The 20,614-nt window shown below is 37.6% G+C and overlaps 1 protein-coding gene across 2 annotated transcripts in view; it reads right to left on the reverse strand.

Annotated features, from left to right (window-relative positions):
• Window positions 1-20,614, reverse strand: part of LOC107727194 (phosphatidylinositol 4-phosphate 3-kinase C2 domain-containing subunit beta-like) — a 48,504-nt gene continuing 27,890 nt past the window's right edge. For both annotated transcript variants that reach the window (XM_016536985.1, XM_016536986.1), the window contains 19 exons: window positions 15,928-16,070; window positions 10,144-10,332; window positions 9,245-9,338; window positions 8,965-9,059; window positions 7,868-8,048; window positions 6,713-6,820; window positions 6,519-6,611; window positions 6,283-6,412; window positions 5,942-6,078; window positions 5,512-5,681; window positions 5,127-5,283; window positions 4,838-4,947; window positions 4,376-4,577; window positions 4,167-4,291; window positions 3,348-3,465; window positions 2,143-2,239; window positions 1,481-1,587; window positions 1,261-1,389; window positions 1-958 (listed from right to left, as the gene is read on the reverse strand). In XM_016536985.1, the coding sequence (XP_016392471.1) occupies window positions 767-958; window positions 1,261-1,389; window positions 1,481-1,587; window positions 2,143-2,239; window positions 3,348-3,465; window positions 4,167-4,291; window positions 4,376-4,577; window positions 4,838-4,947; window positions 5,127-5,283; window positions 5,512-5,681; window positions 5,942-6,078; window positions 6,283-6,412; window positions 6,519-6,611; window positions 6,713-6,820; window positions 7,868-8,048; window positions 8,965-9,059; window positions 9,245-9,338; window positions 10,144-10,332; window positions 15,928-16,070 (2,577 nt within the window). In that variant the 3' untranslated portion in view covers window positions 1-766. The remainder of the gene's footprint in view (window positions 959-1,260; window positions 1,390-1,480; window positions 1,588-2,142; window positions 2,240-3,347; window positions 3,466-4,166; window positions 4,292-4,375; window positions 4,578-4,837; window positions 4,948-5,126; window positions 5,284-5,511; window positions 5,682-5,941; window positions 6,079-6,282; window positions 6,413-6,518; window positions 6,612-6,712; window positions 6,821-7,867; window positions 8,049-8,964; window positions 9,060-9,244; window positions 9,339-10,143; window positions 10,333-15,927; window positions 16,071-20,614) is intronic.

The raw sequence follows: 20,614 nt of genomic DNA on the forward strand, positions 1-20,614 counted from the left end.
TTTTTTTTATGAACCCACCTACTTTACATGATCAAAAATTTACATTCACTCTGTACTGTTTGTGCCACTTCCTGCAGTGGTTATATGGAGCAAGTTAATTCCACAATTTCGAGCCAAAGACTATCAAGTGTTCATTCCTTTTTCATGATCAGGTAAATGCCACAGGCAATGTGAAATTACCCAACTTTACAGTACAAAAGCGGTCCTCACTATAATTCCTAGGTAAATGTCTGCAAAATCTGATACAAAGAGACAAAACTAATGTCACAAGACACAACATAGCTCAAAATTGAGCCGCAATAGAGAAACATCTTAAAAAGAAAATAACTTACATTTCCATTAGCATTCTCAAGAAGACAAAATGGGGCTTTAAAGTTTCATGGACTGCAATTTTCCAGAAATCCCCCCAAAAATATGGCGTATGGAAGTAATTTCATCTTTAAATATTCTTTCTGCCAATCCTTGTGTCACCAAATGGTTTTTGTCCCATAGTGTCACCAAGAACCGCTTTCATAAATCCAAGGTCTGGTCCACATGGTGCACAGTACCCCACTAGAACAGTATCAAGTGATGACACTCCATCACTGACTCTACACGTCTCCTGGGTAGGAGAATCAACAAAACACAAACCCCCACTGGGGGAAACAGCCTTCTGAGCAGCTGGGCATCTCCAACTCCCGACCCATAAGCAAAGACAGACACAAACACATGCACACTGAAGGACTCGTGTGAAATCCTTCACTTCCAGTGGGCATCCACACAAGTGTTAGCGGTTTATGTCAGAGCCTCTAGTGCCAAGCTGGTGCCAGCCAACCCAGCGATGACCCGGGGTGAGGTCTTTCAGTTGAATAATGGTTTCACCCAGCAGGGTATTCTCCCAGAATGCACCCTCACTCAGTACCCGCAGGTGAATGGTTCTTTGCTGCAAATCACCAAGTGGAATCTTGTCATACACCAGCTGCCAAGAGAAAAGGAGAAAAGTGATGTCAGTCAAGAAGAATCATAAAAATAAAGTGCAACAGTGCCTGCCTTCTTCCCCCCCCCCCCTTTAAAAGTCTTTGTTTAAAGTGTTTTTTAAAAAGCCATTCACCAAACCAACCAACTTTCATTTGAAGCAAAATAAAAAAAACTGCTCTAATAAGGGATAAAACTACAATCCCATGAAGCATTGTGAATGACAAAAAAAAAAAATCATTTCCCCATATGGAGAAAACAACAGATTTTGAAAGATCTTTACTTTCGGAGTCCGACTTTTCTCACCATCTCATTGTAAGTGGGGTTGCATGTTCGCCGGGCTGCCTTGGTCTTCCTCTTGCTAGTTTTCTGAGGGTCTGGGAGGAGGTACAATTTGACGTATGGATCAGGATCTGTTCCATCCTGCAAGGGTTGCTGAAGAAAGGTCCACACTGGTGAGCACCAACTCAACTTTTTTATGTGCATTATGAGCATATGCATATGATGAGTAATGTCAGACACTCACCAAGCCTCTGATGTGCATCACCATAATGAAAAGCTTGTCGCTCTTGTACAGAATTGAAAGCTTCACTTCACCTGCAACTGTACCGGTTACAGGAGCCCAGGACACATCTGGAGAAGAGGAGGAGCTGGATTTAGTGTGGGCAGGCTTGCAAGGTACACTAAAGGTGGATCAAGTAAATAACGTAATTGGATTTCCAGAGCTCAAGACTGACAGGACATGAACCTGTTGAACAGAGACCTTTATCACAAATCAGATAGCGTGACCTGCAACAGAGGCAGCAGCTGCCACAAAGCAGCTTTTACTCATGATGACTTAATATTTAACTAGTTGTGATAAACTCTCAGGGAGTGAAATATGGATTCGTTTTGTACACTATTTTTTTTGGACCCCAGTTATAAAACCCCTGCAGGCTTATTACACTAGTAGTTAAAGATAAGACTCTGACCAAGTACTGGGTTTGTCACTTAGTCACAGACAAGGTCACATTTACTGCAGCTGATTGGCCCATAGACAATTTATTTACACTAACTCATGATGATGTGATGGCAGGCTGAACTGCATTACCTTTGAATCCATCACATACAAAAGCATGTGTGAGTGATGAGTGATTCATAAGAAGTGTAGGTGGGTGTGTCTAAGACAAATAAGGAAATGAAGCATACCTGCCGGTTTGTTATGGAGTGCATTAACAACAGTTCCTACACTTCCTGCTCGCTCGTCTCTTGGTAGAGGGTGAAAGAATGTGTAGATCAGATCACACTGAAAGAAGAGAGGGTAACATTAACTCATAAACAGGCACTAAAATAAGCAGGTGTACAGTCACAGTAATAGTATGGATGCCATGCGATCTGGTTGTATTCTTAAGATGTACAGCACAGAACCGAAAACGTGAAAGCGTTCATGGTTTGGCAGTTGGTAGTGCCAGTCCTACCTCAGTACTGATATAGGCCTGTGGGTGGACTGTTTACAGACAACATGTGTCTGTTTTCACAGAACACAGACAGTTTCCAAGAAACATGCCAGGCAAACTGAAACCACTCACATTAAAGGGATAGTTCTGTGTCAGCTGCGTTGTTTACGTCCAGCGGATACTCTACAAAATGGCACCAGGGTGATGCGGAGGAGACAAATTGTTGAATAAAGTCGTCTTTTTTTTTTCTTTTGCGCACAAAAAGTATTCTCATAGCTTCTTAAAATTACGGTTGAACCCCTGATGTCACATGGATTATTTTACCGATCTCCTTGCTACGTTTCTGGACTTGCGAACATTTCAGTTGCGTTGCTGTCTATGGTCAGACAGCTCTCAGATTTCATCAAAAATATCTTAATTTGTGTTCCGAAGATGAACGAAGGTCTTACGGGTTTGAAACGACATGAGGGTGAGTAATTAATGACAGAATTTTCACTTTTGGGTGAACTAACCCTTTAATTACTGTAAGCTGTACACATTCTATTGACTATTATAATTATTCAAAAAATTAAATAACAGTGGTGTAGTTACGGAAATAAGCTTGCATTTCACATTATTTTCAACTGCACTACTGTTGTAAAGTTTGGGATCAGTAAGATTTTTAGATTAGAATGATTTCTGAAGGATCACGTGACACTGAAGACTGGAGTAATGGCTGCAGAAAATTCAACTTTGCCATCAAAAGGAGTAAATTACATTTTAAAATATATTAAAAATAAATAAAAAGTTATTAAAGATTACGGTTTTTACTGTATTTTTTGTCAAATAAATGCAGCCTTGGTGAGCACGAAAAAGAACTTTCAACTGTACCAACCCCAAACGTTTGAGCTGTAGTGTACATGGATTATGAGAGGAAGAATTATAAAGTATAAAAACTAATGCGGGGTCAAAGGTTACCTGTGCCACCTCTTGAGCAGCATGGATCAAATGCCAAACATATCCATTTAGCTCCTCTTTCCTCCTGTCTGCAAGGGCCTCTCCTCGAGACCGACCAATCAAAAAGCGGCTGGGGAAGCTGTGGGAACATTACATCGAGAGGGGTGTGTAATTACAAACAAACATGTGTACATGTGGCTTATGTATTGCCACTCAGTCATTACTACAAAATACATCCCGAAGGAGTGATCAGGGTCCTGTAGGGGTTTATTTTACAATAACTGGCTGGTTGAACATTACGTTGCTTAATACACTGAAATGAACAGTACTGAGAAGAAATGTACAATGACCAGCTTTCATTACTTATCTTTTACTGATTTCAGACTAAATATACCCACTGATAACAGAAACCTGCAGTAGTTTCCACTACAGATTTTAAATCATTTAAAGGGATAGTTCACCCCAAAATGAAAATTCTGACATCACGCTCAAGCTGTTCCAAACCTGTATGAATTTCTTTCTTCTGTTGAACACAAAATAAGATATCTTGAAGAATGTGGGTAACCAAACAGTTTCCGCTCTCATTGACTTCCAAATAATTTTTTATTTTTATATTTTGGTCCATGCTATGAAAGTCAATGGAGAACAGCAACTGTTTGGCTACCCACATTCTTCAATATCTTGCTTTACGTTCAACAGAAGAAAGAAAGTCATACAGATTTGGAACAACTTGAGGGTGAGTAAATGACAATTTTCATTTTTGGGTGTATGATGTGTTTTGTTTGTTCAGTGAGCTTTTGATTTCATAATTCATATTTCTGTCAGGTTTTAACATTGTACCTGGGTAGTTTTGATGAAGGGAAGATGAGCTGCAGTTTACTATGAAGTTCATGGAACTCCTCAAATGTCCTCTGGACTAAAGTTGACCCCTGTTGACCTTCCCGCTCCACTTTCACAACATAAGACTGCATGAAGGGGAAAATATATTAACATTGAGATGCATTTAATTGGATTTGGACTAAAATGCACTTTTAATGCAGTCGACTTACATAGCCTTTGCTTGGAGTATAGGTTTTGATGTGTCTGCAAACAAATAGGCTGCGAATGACACCATCACTCTTTAGAGTGTAGACACGGGGAGCAAATGACAGAACAGGACGCTCCTCAGAAGATGCAAATTTCATTTGGGCCAGGTTATGGATGAAGAAATTGAGCTTAGTAGCCACACTGCCGAGACTGGACTCGATTAGCCTAGAACGGGATAAGAATTAGACGAAGGCCAGAAGACAGATGGATTCAAAGGACAATGGCAATAACATAAGTGGTCGCTAAGGGGTGCAGACTTGGTTATTAGGCAATTGCTAGGATGTTCTTAGTGGTTGCAAGGTAATTGCTAAAGTGTTCCTGCTGGTTTTTAGGTGCTTGTTTATTGGCACCAAGGGCACAACTCTACTATTTCACTAAATCTACAGACATCAAGAGCAAAGGGAACAAAGTCTCCAAGTTCTCACCTGGTGAAGTGCATGGTGGCATCTGCTTCTGATTCATGTGGCCTCAGAGCATCATAAACATATTTCAGATCATCCACATCAGACAACTCTGGTATCCCACTGGAGAGCATCTGCACACAAACACACAGGGTTACAATGTTAGAGCAGAAGAACACAATGCAATTCAAATAAGCATTCAAATAACAGGCAAACAATAAAGCAAGCCAGGAAACATTACTTAACCTCAACTCTGTAGATACATCCAAAAAGTACAAACTAAGAGAAGGTCTGGTGTTATCTGGGAACTCACCAGCCCAAGCAGGTTGAGAAAAAGATGTGCATGTTTCCTAATCAGATTGTAGGCTTCACAACACAAGTCCACAAAATCATGGAAACGGCTGGATGGCTTGTCACCTCCATTGATGACATACGCCATGTCCGACGTAAACACAAAAGGAGCTCGGTCCCTGTAAAAAAAAAAAAAAAAGAAGGGTGGATTTAAATCTGTGATAACATTTCCTATCTACAGCTCAGATCTGGTTTAGCTCAAAAACATTCCTCTGTTCCTTTGTGGACAAGCAATATGTAACAGAGGTTGTTGTGGGTTGTCTACATTGTTCTGAGAGACAATAGTTGCAGTGATCAAAATCTGGGGCTGAGGAAAAAAAATTTTCATGTTCTTTTTGTGTACCTACCGTTTGATATTGCCAAACATCTGTGCATGCCCCAGGAACTTGCCGAAGTCAATGTGAAACATGTGTCCGCTGGTCTTCAGCATGATGTTGTCATTGTGGCGGTCGCAGATTCCTAGAATGTATGTGGCCACACAACAACCAGCACACGAATAGATGAAGTTTTCCACCGCCTGTGAAAAAGCAAAACAAAACATCAAATCAACAGAATTAGTTTATAACTAACCACTTTGAGCCAGCAAAGGTATTAACCACCAAATCTGAAAACACATTTTCATATTATTAGGACATGCAAAATAAACATGATGCAATCCAGTGCAACTTAAGCAGCCATGGATCATTTTTACATGTCACAGCAAAAGACAGTTTGCACATACATATTGGTTTAGCAAATGCAAATGTAGTACGATGCTACTACAGAGCACAGCTGTACCTTTTCATACTCATCCTCAGTGGGGTTGTGTTTCTGCAGCCAATCTGCCAAAGGCCGGTCTTTGAAAGAACCAGTCACTCCATGCTCAACCTGGATCTTCCTCAGGGTTTCTGCATTGGGAATCATCTCTACCATGCCTAGACAAGGGCAAAAAAGTTTTATAAAATTACTTCCATTCACATCCTTAGAAAATCCCATTGTGTACAATTATATCACAGTTTAGATATTATCTATAATGTGGGGTATATACATATAAGGTAGGAAATGACCCAAAAAATGAATTCTGGGATGGTAAATACTGTAGTTGACAGAAGTCCTGACTTTGGAGGATGGGTGTTTACCTCTGCCTCGTCCAGTAGAGAAGCAGCGGAAGATGACCATCCTCATATCAAGTCCCTCCTGGATCCAGATCTTATTCATGATCCGAATGATCTGCAGCGTCAGCATGTCCTGCCTCAGGTCATCTCCAGACTGAGCGAGAAAACACATGAGCATAAACGACCAAGACAACATCTGAAAAACTGTTTCAATGCAGAACCACTGATCCACAATGCACACAGACATGAGAAGGCGGTACCTTAAAGATGACATTGACGTTGTCTCCCAGAGGATCCTGGTTCTGGAACGACAGCTTGAGGGGCACTGCATTTGAGTTGAAGTAGGAGCAAGACTACATGAAGAGAGAATGAGAGATGTGTTTTGGTTTTGATGTGTCAGCAAGAACAATACAATGACCTCCACATGCATGATATATAAAGACACAACCTGTACCTGTATGTTGATGCCCTTGACGAACAGGCCCGGGTTCAAGGGAAGTCGACAACTGCTGTTTATAGAGAAGAATTGTTTGACCTCCTCCAGCCCCTCCCGGAGAATAGCCTGAACACCAGACCAAAGACAAACCACGATTAATGTGCTGACCAGACAGTCTGGAGAACATTAAAATGCCCCTTAGGAATCAACTATCAGTCTTTGGCACAGACCTGTTCTTTCAAGCTAAAAATAGTTCGAGCATTACGGCCATCAACCAAATGAGAAATTTAGAAGCTGGCTCTTTTTAGCAAATTTTTTTTGTAGGTAATAATTGTTCTTATTTGAAAACCTATAAGGCTTAATTTAAACTAGTCACATGATCATGGGAGACATGTTAATACCACATGCATGATCCTGCGATCATGTGACCACTTGTGATCCAATATTAAGGGGAGGCTCTATGATTGTCAACTTTTGCAACGTTCACTTGAATTAAACTAAAATCTAAAACAGAAAAAATGTAAACCTGGAAGAAAGAAAAAAAAAAGGCCATTAAATTACTATGGAGGCCTGTTTCTGCCACTGAATAAAAAATTCACAATTCTGAGTTTATATCTCACAATTGCCTTTTTTTTTTCACAGAATTGAGACTCACAATTGTAAGATTAAAAGTCACAATTACCTTTTTTTAATATTTATTCAGCGGCGGAAACGGGCTTCCATAAATGACAAACTAAAATGAAAAAGGGAAAAATGATATAAGTAAAAGCTAATTCAAAACTAGGCCTGGGCGATAAAACGGTATCGATATTTATCGACGGTACACCTTCGTCGATAACGATATAAAAAAAATGTTCAATATAGTGCACGATATAGGCACGTGCTATGAGTGACGCAGACAGCACACACAAACACGAACACATGCTGAATTGAGTGCTGTGCCTGCCTGTGATGAGGAGATTGTGAATAAAAAAATTTATATTAGTCGAATTTAAAATAAACATTTGCATTTGAATGCAAAAATAGTACAATCCAATGTTAGGCATTATATCGTTGATAAATTTTTTAGCTATATCGCCCAGCCCTATTCAAAACATTGATAAATATTATGTAAGTAATACTAAAATAACACTTTGTGTTAACAGCCGGTGTAAATGGAATGCTGAAGCTGACCTGTCTGGATGAAGGCGAGGCATCTCTAACTCGTTGGGCTATTTTAGCCAGAATATTGACCAGCCAGCATTGCCGATCAAACTCTTCTCTCAAACCACGACCAGAGCAGCAGAGAAGAGCCGCCAGCAGATACTGATACCTCACGCTAAACTGAGAGTCTTGAAGAGCATCTTTCAGCAACCTACAAAGAGAGAGACAAATGAACATTAGTATTATTAATCAATGATCCAACATCTTTAGACCACTGATTTTCTAACACTTCTTAAAGTTATTTTTACAGTGAGATTCTACAAAGAGCAAGTTTAGATGCAAGCACAACTTATCTTATTCTGAACATGTAATCTACTATTAGGATGCTTTAGAATGTTTTACATTGTGACATTTTTCATTTCTCATAATTGTAATGCATCTGGAATGAGAATCATTTTTAAATGATTCTCATTACTTTACAGTATTTTTTTCCTTTGTTAGTAATTTTTTTTTCGATTTAAACAATATCAATTAGATTAATATTGTATTATTATTATTATTATTAAAAGGCAGCACAACATGCTACCATGATGTATAAATACTTGTAAAAATTAAATATTGATATATACATTTTTATAATGTTACAGTAATGAGAAAAACAGAATGTGTATTTTACTTGTAGGGTAAATTTATCTTAATAGATCTGAATAGAGTGTCACAATGCCAAAATACAAATTTTTAATAATAAATATTTTTAATAAAATGTATTCTTCCCTCTTTAGGGGTAAAACGCAACTGTATTCGTAAAGGCTTTGAATGGCCCTCTATACAGACAAAAATACCTCATCTGTACAGCAGGTGGAGCTGTGAGCTGACTTCATAGATTTCACATCAATCAGTATAAGACAGTGTGAATCTACATGTGCATGACTTTAATGTGTATAACATTTTTATGCATTCATGGTGCTGACTGGTTAATCTCATTAACTATATAAGGAATCAAATATCAGTTTAACAATTACAAATCTGAATGTGAGAATATGAGCCAGCATGACCAGATTTCTCAGTATGTGCACTCTATGCAAGGGCACTGGGTTTTTAAGTATAATCTGACGGTAGAGACACACCAGAAGAGGTAGTGAGCAATGCGCATGTCCCCGATGGCCCTCCTCAGCAGAAAACGCACCAGGTGACTGTCCAGATAACACTCGTACTTCAGCGCCTGCATAAAGAGAAATCGTTAGAGAGCAATTTTTTGGATGGGGAGGGAGAAACCAGAGGGTGAGAGAACAAAACGGACGGAAGGTAAAAGGAAAGACAGGTAGGATGTAAACAGATCAAGGTCAATGGGAAAGGAGGGAATAGAGTGAGAGCATGAAAGGAAGTGAGATCCAAGGTCTTCGCTACCTGCACTAACTGAGGAAGGAAGTCCAAAAGCTCAGGATCAGAGATTGAGTCCATCCACTGGACCGCTGTCCGCCTGCACTCTTGATCTGGAAACCTGGTTTATATGGGACATTAAAGTCATCATGAAATCAAAATGGACAAATCTTCTTTTTTAAAATTTTTTATGAAAACCTACTTTTATGGTGCTCTTTTTGGGCTAGCGGCCACTATAAAATGAATTTATAAATATTTATATGAAAAATATCAGTGATTCTTCAAAATAAAATGGTTTTACATGGTTTCTTTTTGGTTAGGTTTTGGTTTCTGGTTAGGTTAAATTCAAGGGGACAGTTCACTGAAAACTGAAAATTGTGTCATCATTTACTCACCCTAATGTCGTTCCAAACCTGTATGACTGACTTTTTCCTGCTAAACACAAAAGATGATACTTGGAATAATGTTGGTAACAGTTTCGGTTCCCATTGGCTTTCATTGTACAAGCAAAAAATGCAATGGAAGTCAACGGGAACCGAAACTTTTTTTTTTTTTTTACCAGAAATCAAAAAATATCCTCTCCACAGAAAATTAAGTCAGGTTTAGTCTGAGTAAAAGACAGAATTTTCAGTTTTGGGTGGACTCTCCCATCTTGGCCAACCTGGTTAGAGCTGGTAGACGACCCTGGTGGCTCTTGGTTAAGCTGATTTGATTTTTAACACTAACAAAGCTTTAAAATCTTGTCAGTAAACGTCGAGAGTAGAGATCTGCTCTCCACATGTGCTCTTCTGGACAAATGTAAAGGTCAATTCTTCATGGTCTACTCAAATCAGCCCAACTGCTAACCGCTGAAGGACAGTCAAGCTCTGCTTAGCCTCCAGCTAAACAACGGTGCAAGCTGTTGCCATGGTTACCATAACACTCACGTGGCGTTCAGTAGGCCTAGGGTGTCCAGGTGGTTCATGCATCCCCACTGGCGGAGCAGGGCATAGATGTCAGGAAGACATGCCCACTCCCAGCTGGGCGCACTGGCCAGGACCAGCGGCAGACGACTGGCTTCCACGTGGCAGAAATAACGCTTCTCCCACAATAGACGCCGGTCCTCTGGAGTCAACCTAGATAAATGGATCAGCACTATAAGTTAGCACAAACAGTAAACAAACGTGTATAGCACTCTCAAACTTATAAAACAAATATTTCAATAATAAATAAATTGCATATTTACATAAATAAAAAGTAAAGATATTGTATATGTATATTTTATGTACATTTCTATATGAAAATTATATCTTACGCCAATAAATTATGCCACGTGCACTGGAAATTATTTTAAAATTTTGTCTAATAATTGTTTAATAATAATGATTAAATAATCCCAAAAATAATAATAAAATAAAAGTGTGTTTTATGTTTTAGATATGTTTATCTTTTTTTAAATATTTTTTCTTTATTTTGCAACATACTGCAAGTGATATACAATAAATACAAAATTGCAAAACGTATTAAAAATGTATTTAATAAGAGCTGTACAAGTTTGTTGTTTTTACTTCATGTCGGCACAAACAAAATTGTTTATTTAAAATCATTTTAAAAATTAAAAAATAAAAGTGTGTTATATATACACACCAGTATTTGTTTATATATATTATTTTTAATTTTAAATATTTATTTTGCAACATATTGCAAGTGCCATCATTTGACATGCCTAACGCATTATATATTATGATAATATATAATAAATACAACATTTTAAAATGTTTTAAAAATGTATTTTATAAGATCTGTACAACTTTGTTGTTTTTACTCCATTTCGGCACAAACAAAACGTCAACTTGTCAAATAAAGAAATGTATTATTATTATTGTCATCATCACCATTATTATTAAATATATTATTTTTTCAGTGCTTTTCCAATCCATCGGTCTGATGGTCCATTTCATAGAAACGAATACATAGTTACAGACATTTCTCATGAGAGCTCAAGCATACTGCAAACATAAATGTTGTTTCCAGACACGCAGCCATGGTGTGCAATCCATCATCTACACATCATCATAGTCCAAAAACACAATTACCCAATCTAATAAAGCTTAAAAGTAATCTTTCTATCTTGACAAAATTAAGATGCTGATACAGCAATTAAGACAGTATAGCGTGTCCAGGAAGGTGTCTGTGCGTGGGCTCTCACTGCAGTAAAGGATGGAAAATAACCACACTCAATCTCAAGGTAATTTATGCTGCATGTTTTCTTCTACACTGATGTACCAAACCCACCGAGTCCAGAGGTAAACACTACAGAAAGCCAAGTTAAACAGAACTGAATTTTCATGAATAATATATTTTTTAAAAACATAAGAGGATTGAGAACAACTTGCAATAGCCTGTTCACATAATCATCACACCATCCATGCTTAAAAACACTTTCATCATGATGTGTTTCGGTCCTTCATGCTGCTCATCTCATCTATGGAAACTAGCATGTGAGCTGGTTGGATGTCATTTGTTAAAGCAGAGACACTGTTTAGCTACTGCGTTCTTCGCTGGCTTATGAATTCATTTTGGGGAGTGGCCTCTCCCTCTAGGGATGACAGCCGTAGGGCAGGACCCCCGGATCAAATTACCTCTGCGCCTGCTGGGCCGTAACCATACAGAGTCATCAAACAGCTCAATATACTGGGGGAAGGGTTTTGAAAGCCTCATACGGTCACACCCTCGCTCTTTAGGGCAACATGCAAACACTACTGTAATTAGATGACTACATATCCCACAATTCACAGGAGGCTGGAGGAGTATTGATTTCTGGCTGCAGTTTCCCAAGGCAACCCCAAGGCCCTTCTGCGAAATCAATCTGTATAGAAAAGGACAACCTAATTCTGAAGAAAACATCTAGATTTCTGACATTTTTGGGGTGGGTGGAGGACAAACGTTCCATTTTCATTTTCATGGGCATTGTGGGTGCTTTTCTAGCACGTTACCATGCAGTTTCTAGGATGTTCTGGGTAGTTGTTAGGATTTGGGGGTCAGAATCTTTTTAAAATTAATTATTTTATTCAGCAAGAATGTATTAAACTGATCAAAAGTGACAGATTGTTACAAAACTTTTCTATTTCAAAGAAATGCTGTTGTTTTGAACAAATCTATTTATCAAAAAATCATCGTTTCCAAAAATATATTAAAGGTGCAATAGGGGATTGTCTTCAGAAACATTTTTTGTTATGCTGGTTGAAAGTCTCTTCACATCCCGATAGCAAGCATTAAGTTAAGTGGTCTAAATGTATTTATCTGTATTTATATATTCTGTGGAAGGCGTAGGACCAAGAAATGTTCGTCCAATCACTATATGATAACACAGTGTTCATTGCTCCCTACTCCCTGAGCAGGGGAAATCCATTGAAGTTTACTTAACTTCGGAACATGGGCTGGAATTGGGAACTGCTGATGTAGCCTATTGTAGTAATGTTGTCTGTGGTATTCTGATCTGTGAGCGTAATATGCGTTCAGGGGGCGTGGCTTTGGACGGCGATTGCAGGGAGGGTGGGATGTTCACTTTCAGTGCTATCAGGCTAAAGTTAGCATTTTCCAAGATCTCCTACTGCACCTTTAATTAGCTGTTTTCAGCACTGATAATAAGTGTTTCTTGAGCATCAAATCAGCATTTTAGAATGCCTCCTGAAGGATCATGTGACACTGAAAACTGGAGTAATGGCTGCTGAAAATTTAGCTTTGCCATTAAAGAAATGCATTTAAATACACATCTAAGCATAATATAAAAATAATATAAAAAGAGTTTTTCAAATATATTTTTATATTATAACCCGAACGTTTTAAATGGTAGTGTAAGTTTTTGCTCACTCATAAAATAAAAATCTTAAATTTGAACACTTACAAAAGTAATAGCACATCACCCCTCAAATATGCTGCACAATGAGGTAGGCCTATAATTTATATCTGTAGCACCCAAAAAAAAAAATAAAAAAATTTAAATGTAATAAGAGCAAACGTTTCTAGAATCGATAAACTGCATGAAAACACCCACCATGGTTCATACATTTACAAAAAAAAAATAAAGAGATGAAACATTAACTCTCTGCTGACACAAGCCAGATCAGACGGTTTACACCCAGCTCAAATGCTCAACCTTTGCTCCGAGAGCTGGAGACAATTTATGACTGAATATTTCCAGGCTGGTGTGGCTCCAGATTTTACACTGCAGCAAATGTTTCAGAGCTCCACAGGCTCTGAGCAACAGAGGCAGAGAGGAAAAACAGCTGAAAGAGAAAGAGAAGTGGAACAGCGCCAGCTGGGGAGGATATCCACATCAGCTGTCTAAAGTTGACTATAACAAAGTGAGTACTGTAGAGCAGTGTTTCCCAACCGGGGTGCCGTCTGTCGAGAGCAGGGGTGCAGTGTAAAAAAATCATTTTTTAATATTTTTAAATTGCTAAAATGTTCAAAAAAGCATCTATGATATAATATCCATTTCTGATGTCGCCAATAATTAGAGATGCACCGAAATTCCGGCTGTCGAAAATTATTTCACCGCTCAGGTTTCACTATCACGTGGTGTGACGCTCTGCGTACAAATATTGTGACAATTTATTTTGTAGGGTGCCACAAGTTTGTTAAAATTTCCAAAGGGTGCCGCGACTAAAAAAAGGTTGGGAAACACTGCTGTAGAGCACCAAGCCCTGTTGAGCACCAGATATGTTCTCATATTCAAACATAAGTATTAGAAAAGAAAAAAAGATCTGATCCACAAAAGCACAATAAGAAATTTTTTTTTTTTTACATACAGATATAATAATTAATTGCGTATTCTATTTAATATAATAAAATATCATCATAATAGCTATTAAACATTATACTATAAAATTAATTACATATCATATACATGCACTACTATTCACAGGTTGGGGTTGGTAAGATTATGTTTTTGAAAGCTGTCTCTTATGTTCACCAAGGCTGCATTTACTTAATAAAAAATACAAAACATTAATATTTGTGAAATATATTTCTGCAGAAACCCCTTTATTATTATTATTATTAATTAATTAATTAATTAATTTTAATTCATTCGTTTATTTATTTGATGAATAGAATGTTGAAAAGAACAGCATTCATTTGAAAAAGATTTTTCTGGAAAATTATAAATGTCTTCACCGTCATGTTTGATCAATTTAATGCATACTTGCTGTAAAAAAGTATTAATTTCTTTCAAACAAGAAATGTAATTAACTCATGTATTTTTAAAATTAGAAAATGTATTTACTGTCACTATTGCACAAAAGTATGAATAAAAACACATTTTCAAAAAAAAAAAAAACCTTACCAAACTTTTCAATAGTATAGTGTATTATCCACTCATTATGAATATATAATTGATGCAAATATATGTTAAAAAAATAGTAAATACTATATTCTATTACACTTTATAAGAATATTTCATTTACATTTAACTCCACAGTCTTAACAGTGTGTGCATGTACTTGTTTCCTGTTTTCCTCACCCTCCCCTGACACCAGACTACTCTTCTCACATCCAGACCTTTCCAACGCCACATGAATTCTGCTATTCCTCCCACTGTTGCTTGAAAGGCGAGATTAGAGAGGAACGCAGAGGACAAAAGGGTGTTTTCACTCCCAGCAACAAGGATCTGACAGCAGCTTCTACAGCCCTCTGCTTCATCCTCTCATAATAAGTGTCTGATCAGCACCTCAACATAACTCTGAGCTTCTTCAACCTCTGCTCATTTGGGAGCGGAAAAGAGATTTCATGCTGTGTGTCGCTGAAATATGAATGATGGGTAACGACAGCTGAATCTGAATTTGCATTAGCTGGTTATTTGAGGCTGCAACTACACTTAAACCATCTTTCTCCTTGAGAAGATGCCGTTTTCATTTTTTAACAATACATTAAATTAATAATTACATTAATATTAAATTAATATGAATTTGCATTAAGTAGCTGGAGTAGTTAACGTGGTGTCATTAAACAGACGCACATCAAGCTTTGTCAATTTTAATGAGAGATCTTGATCTATCAATCTAGCTTTTGGCTGTTTACTCTTGGCATTAACATGCGATCATCGTGATCCTATCAAACAGATCGAATCATCAGTCAATCAGGACACGGCACGTTTACACCTGGCAACATCAAGTCACTTCTCTATTTGGATAACCAATTGGATCTCTCTTTCCCACGCAATATTTAAACAAGTCTTCTGACAGTTCGGGAGAGAGGAGGCGGGGTTTTGCGTGATGTCGACCTGCGAATACAGACACGATGGCTGGATTGCGTTTACATTACACTGAGACCCGATCACAATGCGTCCTCGACTACCTCTGGACCAGGACACGCTGATCAGATAACATTCCGATCAGAAGTGCGTTTACACTTGTTTTTTTCAATGTGTATGTGGACAACATCCAGACACAGGTCACACGTTAATGCCAAGTGTAAACACAGCCTTAGTGTCCGTCTAGACAGACAGAGTTGTTCTGAAATGAGGACAACAGTGGTTTCCTAGTCTAAAAGGAAATACAACATGTTAAGTATTACAAAGCATATAGAGCATTTTAAACGTTGATAGAAGGGAAAATTATTTTTTCCCCATTTAAGGAAAAAAGATCCTGGAACACATTAACACAGTAAAACAAATAATTAGATCAGGGTGCAGCAGTTGCTTTAGGATTATCAGACAGCCAACTCACCAGAAAAGGGACTTCTTGTGCAAGACATCATGTAGCTGCCTCTGGCTGAGTTGGTCCAGGCGGGAGAACTCGTACTGGGGGCTGAACTCTGCAGGAGCGGGGGTGCTGAAGCGCACTTCGAAAGAAGAAGTGGGAAAGTCCACCTGAAAAAAACGAGGAGTGTTTTGTTGAAAATGAGCCACTATTTTAACAATGGAGGGTTTAAAAACACAACAGTTAATAGAAACAGTTCTATGTCGGAACTGAAAATGTAATGTCAACGCTACCTCTTTATTTGACCTTTTACTGCATTTCTCAGACAATGTGTGTATACACTACAGTTCAGAAGCATGCATAGGCCTGGAGTGAATCGATTTTTAAAGAAAAATATCCATATTTAAATCTTTATAAACGGTAATCTCTAGCTTCCACTAACTGTCGTATATGTGTTCACAATAGAACGCCGTTCTGGCAGATGACGTAGGCGTAGCGTAATGTCATGTTACAGACGAGGTCAGAAGTGGGAACATTTGAATTGAAATGTCCCACTTCAAACCTCAATGAGTTCGAGTCAATCACATGTCACATTCACATATTGACCTCATGATGTTGCCATGACACAACGAGAGCATTTCGTGTTTTTGTATCAATTGTGGCAAAATCTGAAAAATGTTTACATAAAATGCTGCTGTTTGTTTTGAAAAAATTTTGTTTAGTTAAGTTTAAAAAACTTAAATTAAAAAAAATTAAAAATCTAATTAAAATTAAAAACAAAGTTTAAGGTATCATTTTATAAACTTCAACACGAGGTATCTCCATATTCTCACCGGAGCTTACGCTACGTCCTACATCTTCCGCTGGAATGTGACTCTCTTGTGAACGCGCATATGACAGTTAGCGGAAGCTAGAGATTACCGTTTATAAAGTTTTAAATATGGATAATTTTCTTTCAACAAACGTATCGCTTCGCTTCAGGAGGCCTTTATTCACCCCCCGGAGCCGTGTGGAGCACTTTTTATGATGGATGAATGCACTTTATTGGACTTCTTTTGGACTATTGAAAAATAACACCCATTCACTGCCATTATAAAACTTGGAAGAACCAGGACATTTTTTAATATAACTCCGATTGGATTCGTCTGAAGGAAGAAAGTCATATACACCTAGGATGCCTTGAGGGCGAGTAAATCATGGGGTAACTTCCAATTTTTGGGTGAACTATTCCTTTAAATACCACTAACAAAATGTTAACAGCAGAGATCCAATATACAATCAGCTAAAGACAAACTGAAACTACAACCACATGCACCCAGTGACAAAAACAAGTTTGAAATCAAGAAAACTATATTGATAAAACTATAAAATTTATATTGAACAATGAAAAAAGCTTTAAGAGAAAGCTCATGATAGGGACTTCTGGGTCTGTTTTCACACTTCTGTCAGCCAGGCTTGAAATCAGTCAAGTCTTTATTGCCATATGCCTCTCAGCATCACACTTCATCCATTAGCAGAGCAGAACACACTAGAATAATGAGCACAGAAGTCCTCATCCATTTCATGACCTTCACACCAAATGTCCCCCCATAAAGCAAGTCAGTTCAATCGGCGGCCATCTTGGTTACACCCCTGGGCAGCAATTTCCTAATGAAACTTATTTGGAGCAGACTGTGCATTAAAAAGTTCATGAATTAAAGTGAGGTTGTGAGGATAGAAGTGTCCTTTTTTGTTTGCGAAAACTTAAATAAGCCATCTAACCTGACTACTGTAAATCTACATGCATACAAATACAAATCCCATCTACTAGAATGAGGGAAGAGCAAAATTTCCAAAACAGCTTGTCAACATTATGCTTCAATAATACATTTCAACTTAGCAATAAAATCTGATGGTATCATTATTTTAGCTTGAATAAAAAATTAAAAATATATTATGGCCGATATTAATATTTTATACTATTTTATCTAAAACTACGGTTCTCAACCAGGGTGCCACAAACTTATTATCATTTTTTTTTTTTACGAATTATTACTTTTTAACAATCTTAAATATCCTAAAAACACTAAAAATAAATATGTACAACAATAAACGGACTGTTTATACACACATATACATACATACATATATATATATATATATATATATATGTGTGATTATTTGTTACAATAAAAAAAACAACGGTAACACTTTACAATTAGGTTTCATTAGTTAAAAATAGTTAACTACTTTAACAAGAACTAAGAATGAACAATACTTCTACAGCATTTATTAATATTAGTTAATATTAATTTCAGCATTTACTAGTGCATTATTAAAATCAAAAGTTGTTTAACATTAATGAACTGTGAACTAACAATGCACAACTGTATATTATTGCCTAACGTTAACAAAGATTAACAAATACTGTAATAAATGAATTGTTCATTGTTCATGTTAGTTAATACATTAACTAATGTTAACATGACACCTTACTGTAAAGTGTTACCAAGACAACACCTAAACACCTAAAAATTACAAACTTCCAATTATAACATAATATTAACAATTAATAATAATTTTAACAGATAATACTAATAGATATGAATAATTCCCCCCTTAATATTACCGCAAGTGGTAATCATCTGCCCCTTATACTGTCTTTGAGTGAATATGCATTGTAGTTTGCTTTATGTTCATTTCTAAACTCCATCAGTAGCTTGCAATAATGAATGGTCAATTGATAAAGTAGGACTTGGTTCGGCAAAAAAACTGAATTGAAACGAAAAAAGTAAAAGAATGTGAAAAATGGGGTCAGAGAAAGTGAGAGAGAAAAAAGCAGCAATGGAGAAGCTAAAGGGAGCAAGCGCACGTTAGGTGGTTTTAACGAGCCCCAGATGTGTCATTAGACCCAGATGCATCTTGGCATAATGGACAGATTGCAGGCACTGACTGAGGGGAACATGCCACCTCACACTGAATAACCTGAATAACCCCGGCACCTTAATGAGGGGCAGAACCTACTGAATAGGCACAGGACCAGGCTTCGCTCCCAGTTTAAACTGCACAGCCCACTGCCCTTAGACAAAGCCATGCCATTTGGGCACAAAAGAGCCCTATTGGCACTATTATGGGCTGGTTTGGCACACAGAGATGGCAGAAAGAAGAACGGGGATTGTATAGTAGGAGGCCTGTGCAGAGGGTGGGAACTTCACAGAGGCCCATCCAAGTGAAGAGAAAACCATGCACACATGTGATTTACCGTAAGATTCAGAACAATACCAGCGGGGGGAGTGCTGTTTACAGAGAGCGGGGGTGAAATGTCACATCTGAATGTGTTAAGAGGATATTACTGCGTCTGGAGGAAATGGTGACTCAATGTGCACAAGAAGATCTGGGGTGACATCTCAGGTGTTTGTGATGATCGTCTGAGTATGTGTGCGTTTTTAATAGAGCGTTTCCCGCACTGCTACTTAATCTACAGCCATGTTTAAAGAATTTATCTTGCTACACCACTGTTCAAACGTTTGGGGTCAGTAAGATTTTGAAGAAATTAATACTGTTATTCAACAAGGATGCATTAAAATGATCAGAAGTTACTGTAAAGACATTTATAATGTTACAAATATTTTTATTTCAAATACATGCTTTTTATTCATCAAAAAATATTAAGCAGCACAACTGTTTTTAGCATTGATAAGAAGAAATGTTACTTCAGCAGCAAATCAGCATATTGGAATGATTTCTAAAGGATCATGTGACACTGAAGACTGTAGTAATGATGCTGAAAATTCAGCTTTGCCATCACAAGAATAAATGACATTTTCAAATATATTAAAATAGAAAACAGCTGTTTAAATTGTAATAATATTTATTATTTTCACAGTATTTTTGAAAAAAATAATTGCAGCCTTCGTGAGTATGAGACTTCTTTTCTGACCCCAGACCCCCTTTTAGAACAAAAGGCTTTTTAATGAATTTGAACACCTCACATCAGTGAACAAATCAAGATTGAGTTATTTCACTATTGAGTTATTTAATTTAATTGATCTAATGACTCACTCAATCACTGAATCATACAGATGGTTTGATCATGTGTGATTCAAAATAAGAAGTACTGTGTTACTAGTTATTAACTGTGATAACATATACATAGGAGCTAATGTCCTTTTGCAACAAAATCTGAATAAAATATTTATTTTTGCATTATCAAACTATTTCCTGTGCTTACTTTGCCTGGGGTTGTTTAGATGCATATAAAAGTGAAAATTCTGTATTCATCTTTCTCTCTCTCTCTCTGCAGAGCTATCTGACCTACTTTTAGGACACTTTGCAAGTAGCGGGACAGTTCCTTCCTACATTTCCACTAGCACGCTGGCCCGACCCCATTACTGCTGAAGTTATAAGCCAAGCACGGAATACACCTCCATTATACTCCTTTACATATAATCAGGGGCGTAGATTACGCGGGGGACGTGTCCCCCCCACTTTTAATATCACGTAAATTCGTCCCCCGCACTTTTTCGGGCAAGTGTGTTCGCATAGAGGTTGTCAAGAGCTGGTGTGAATACATATAGATTTAAATTCAAAGAGACAGGATAGTCTGTGCATGATCTGATGTTTTATTCGGACCCAGAATAAGGCGAGATGAACATCGCGGAGGGCAAAACACTCCATGCAGTGTATGTTTCATTCATACTCAAAGCCGGAGGGCGCTCTCGCGCAGAAAGTCGTA

Source organism: Sinocyclocheilus rhinocerous, unplaced genomic scaffold (assembly GCF_001515625.1).
Source record: "Sinocyclocheilus rhinocerous isolate Xijiao unplaced genomic scaffold, SAMN03320098_v1.1 scaffold6, whole genome shotgun sequence".
NCBI lineage: Eukaryota > Metazoa > Chordata > Actinopteri > Cypriniformes > Cyprinidae > Sinocyclocheilus > Sinocyclocheilus rhinocerous.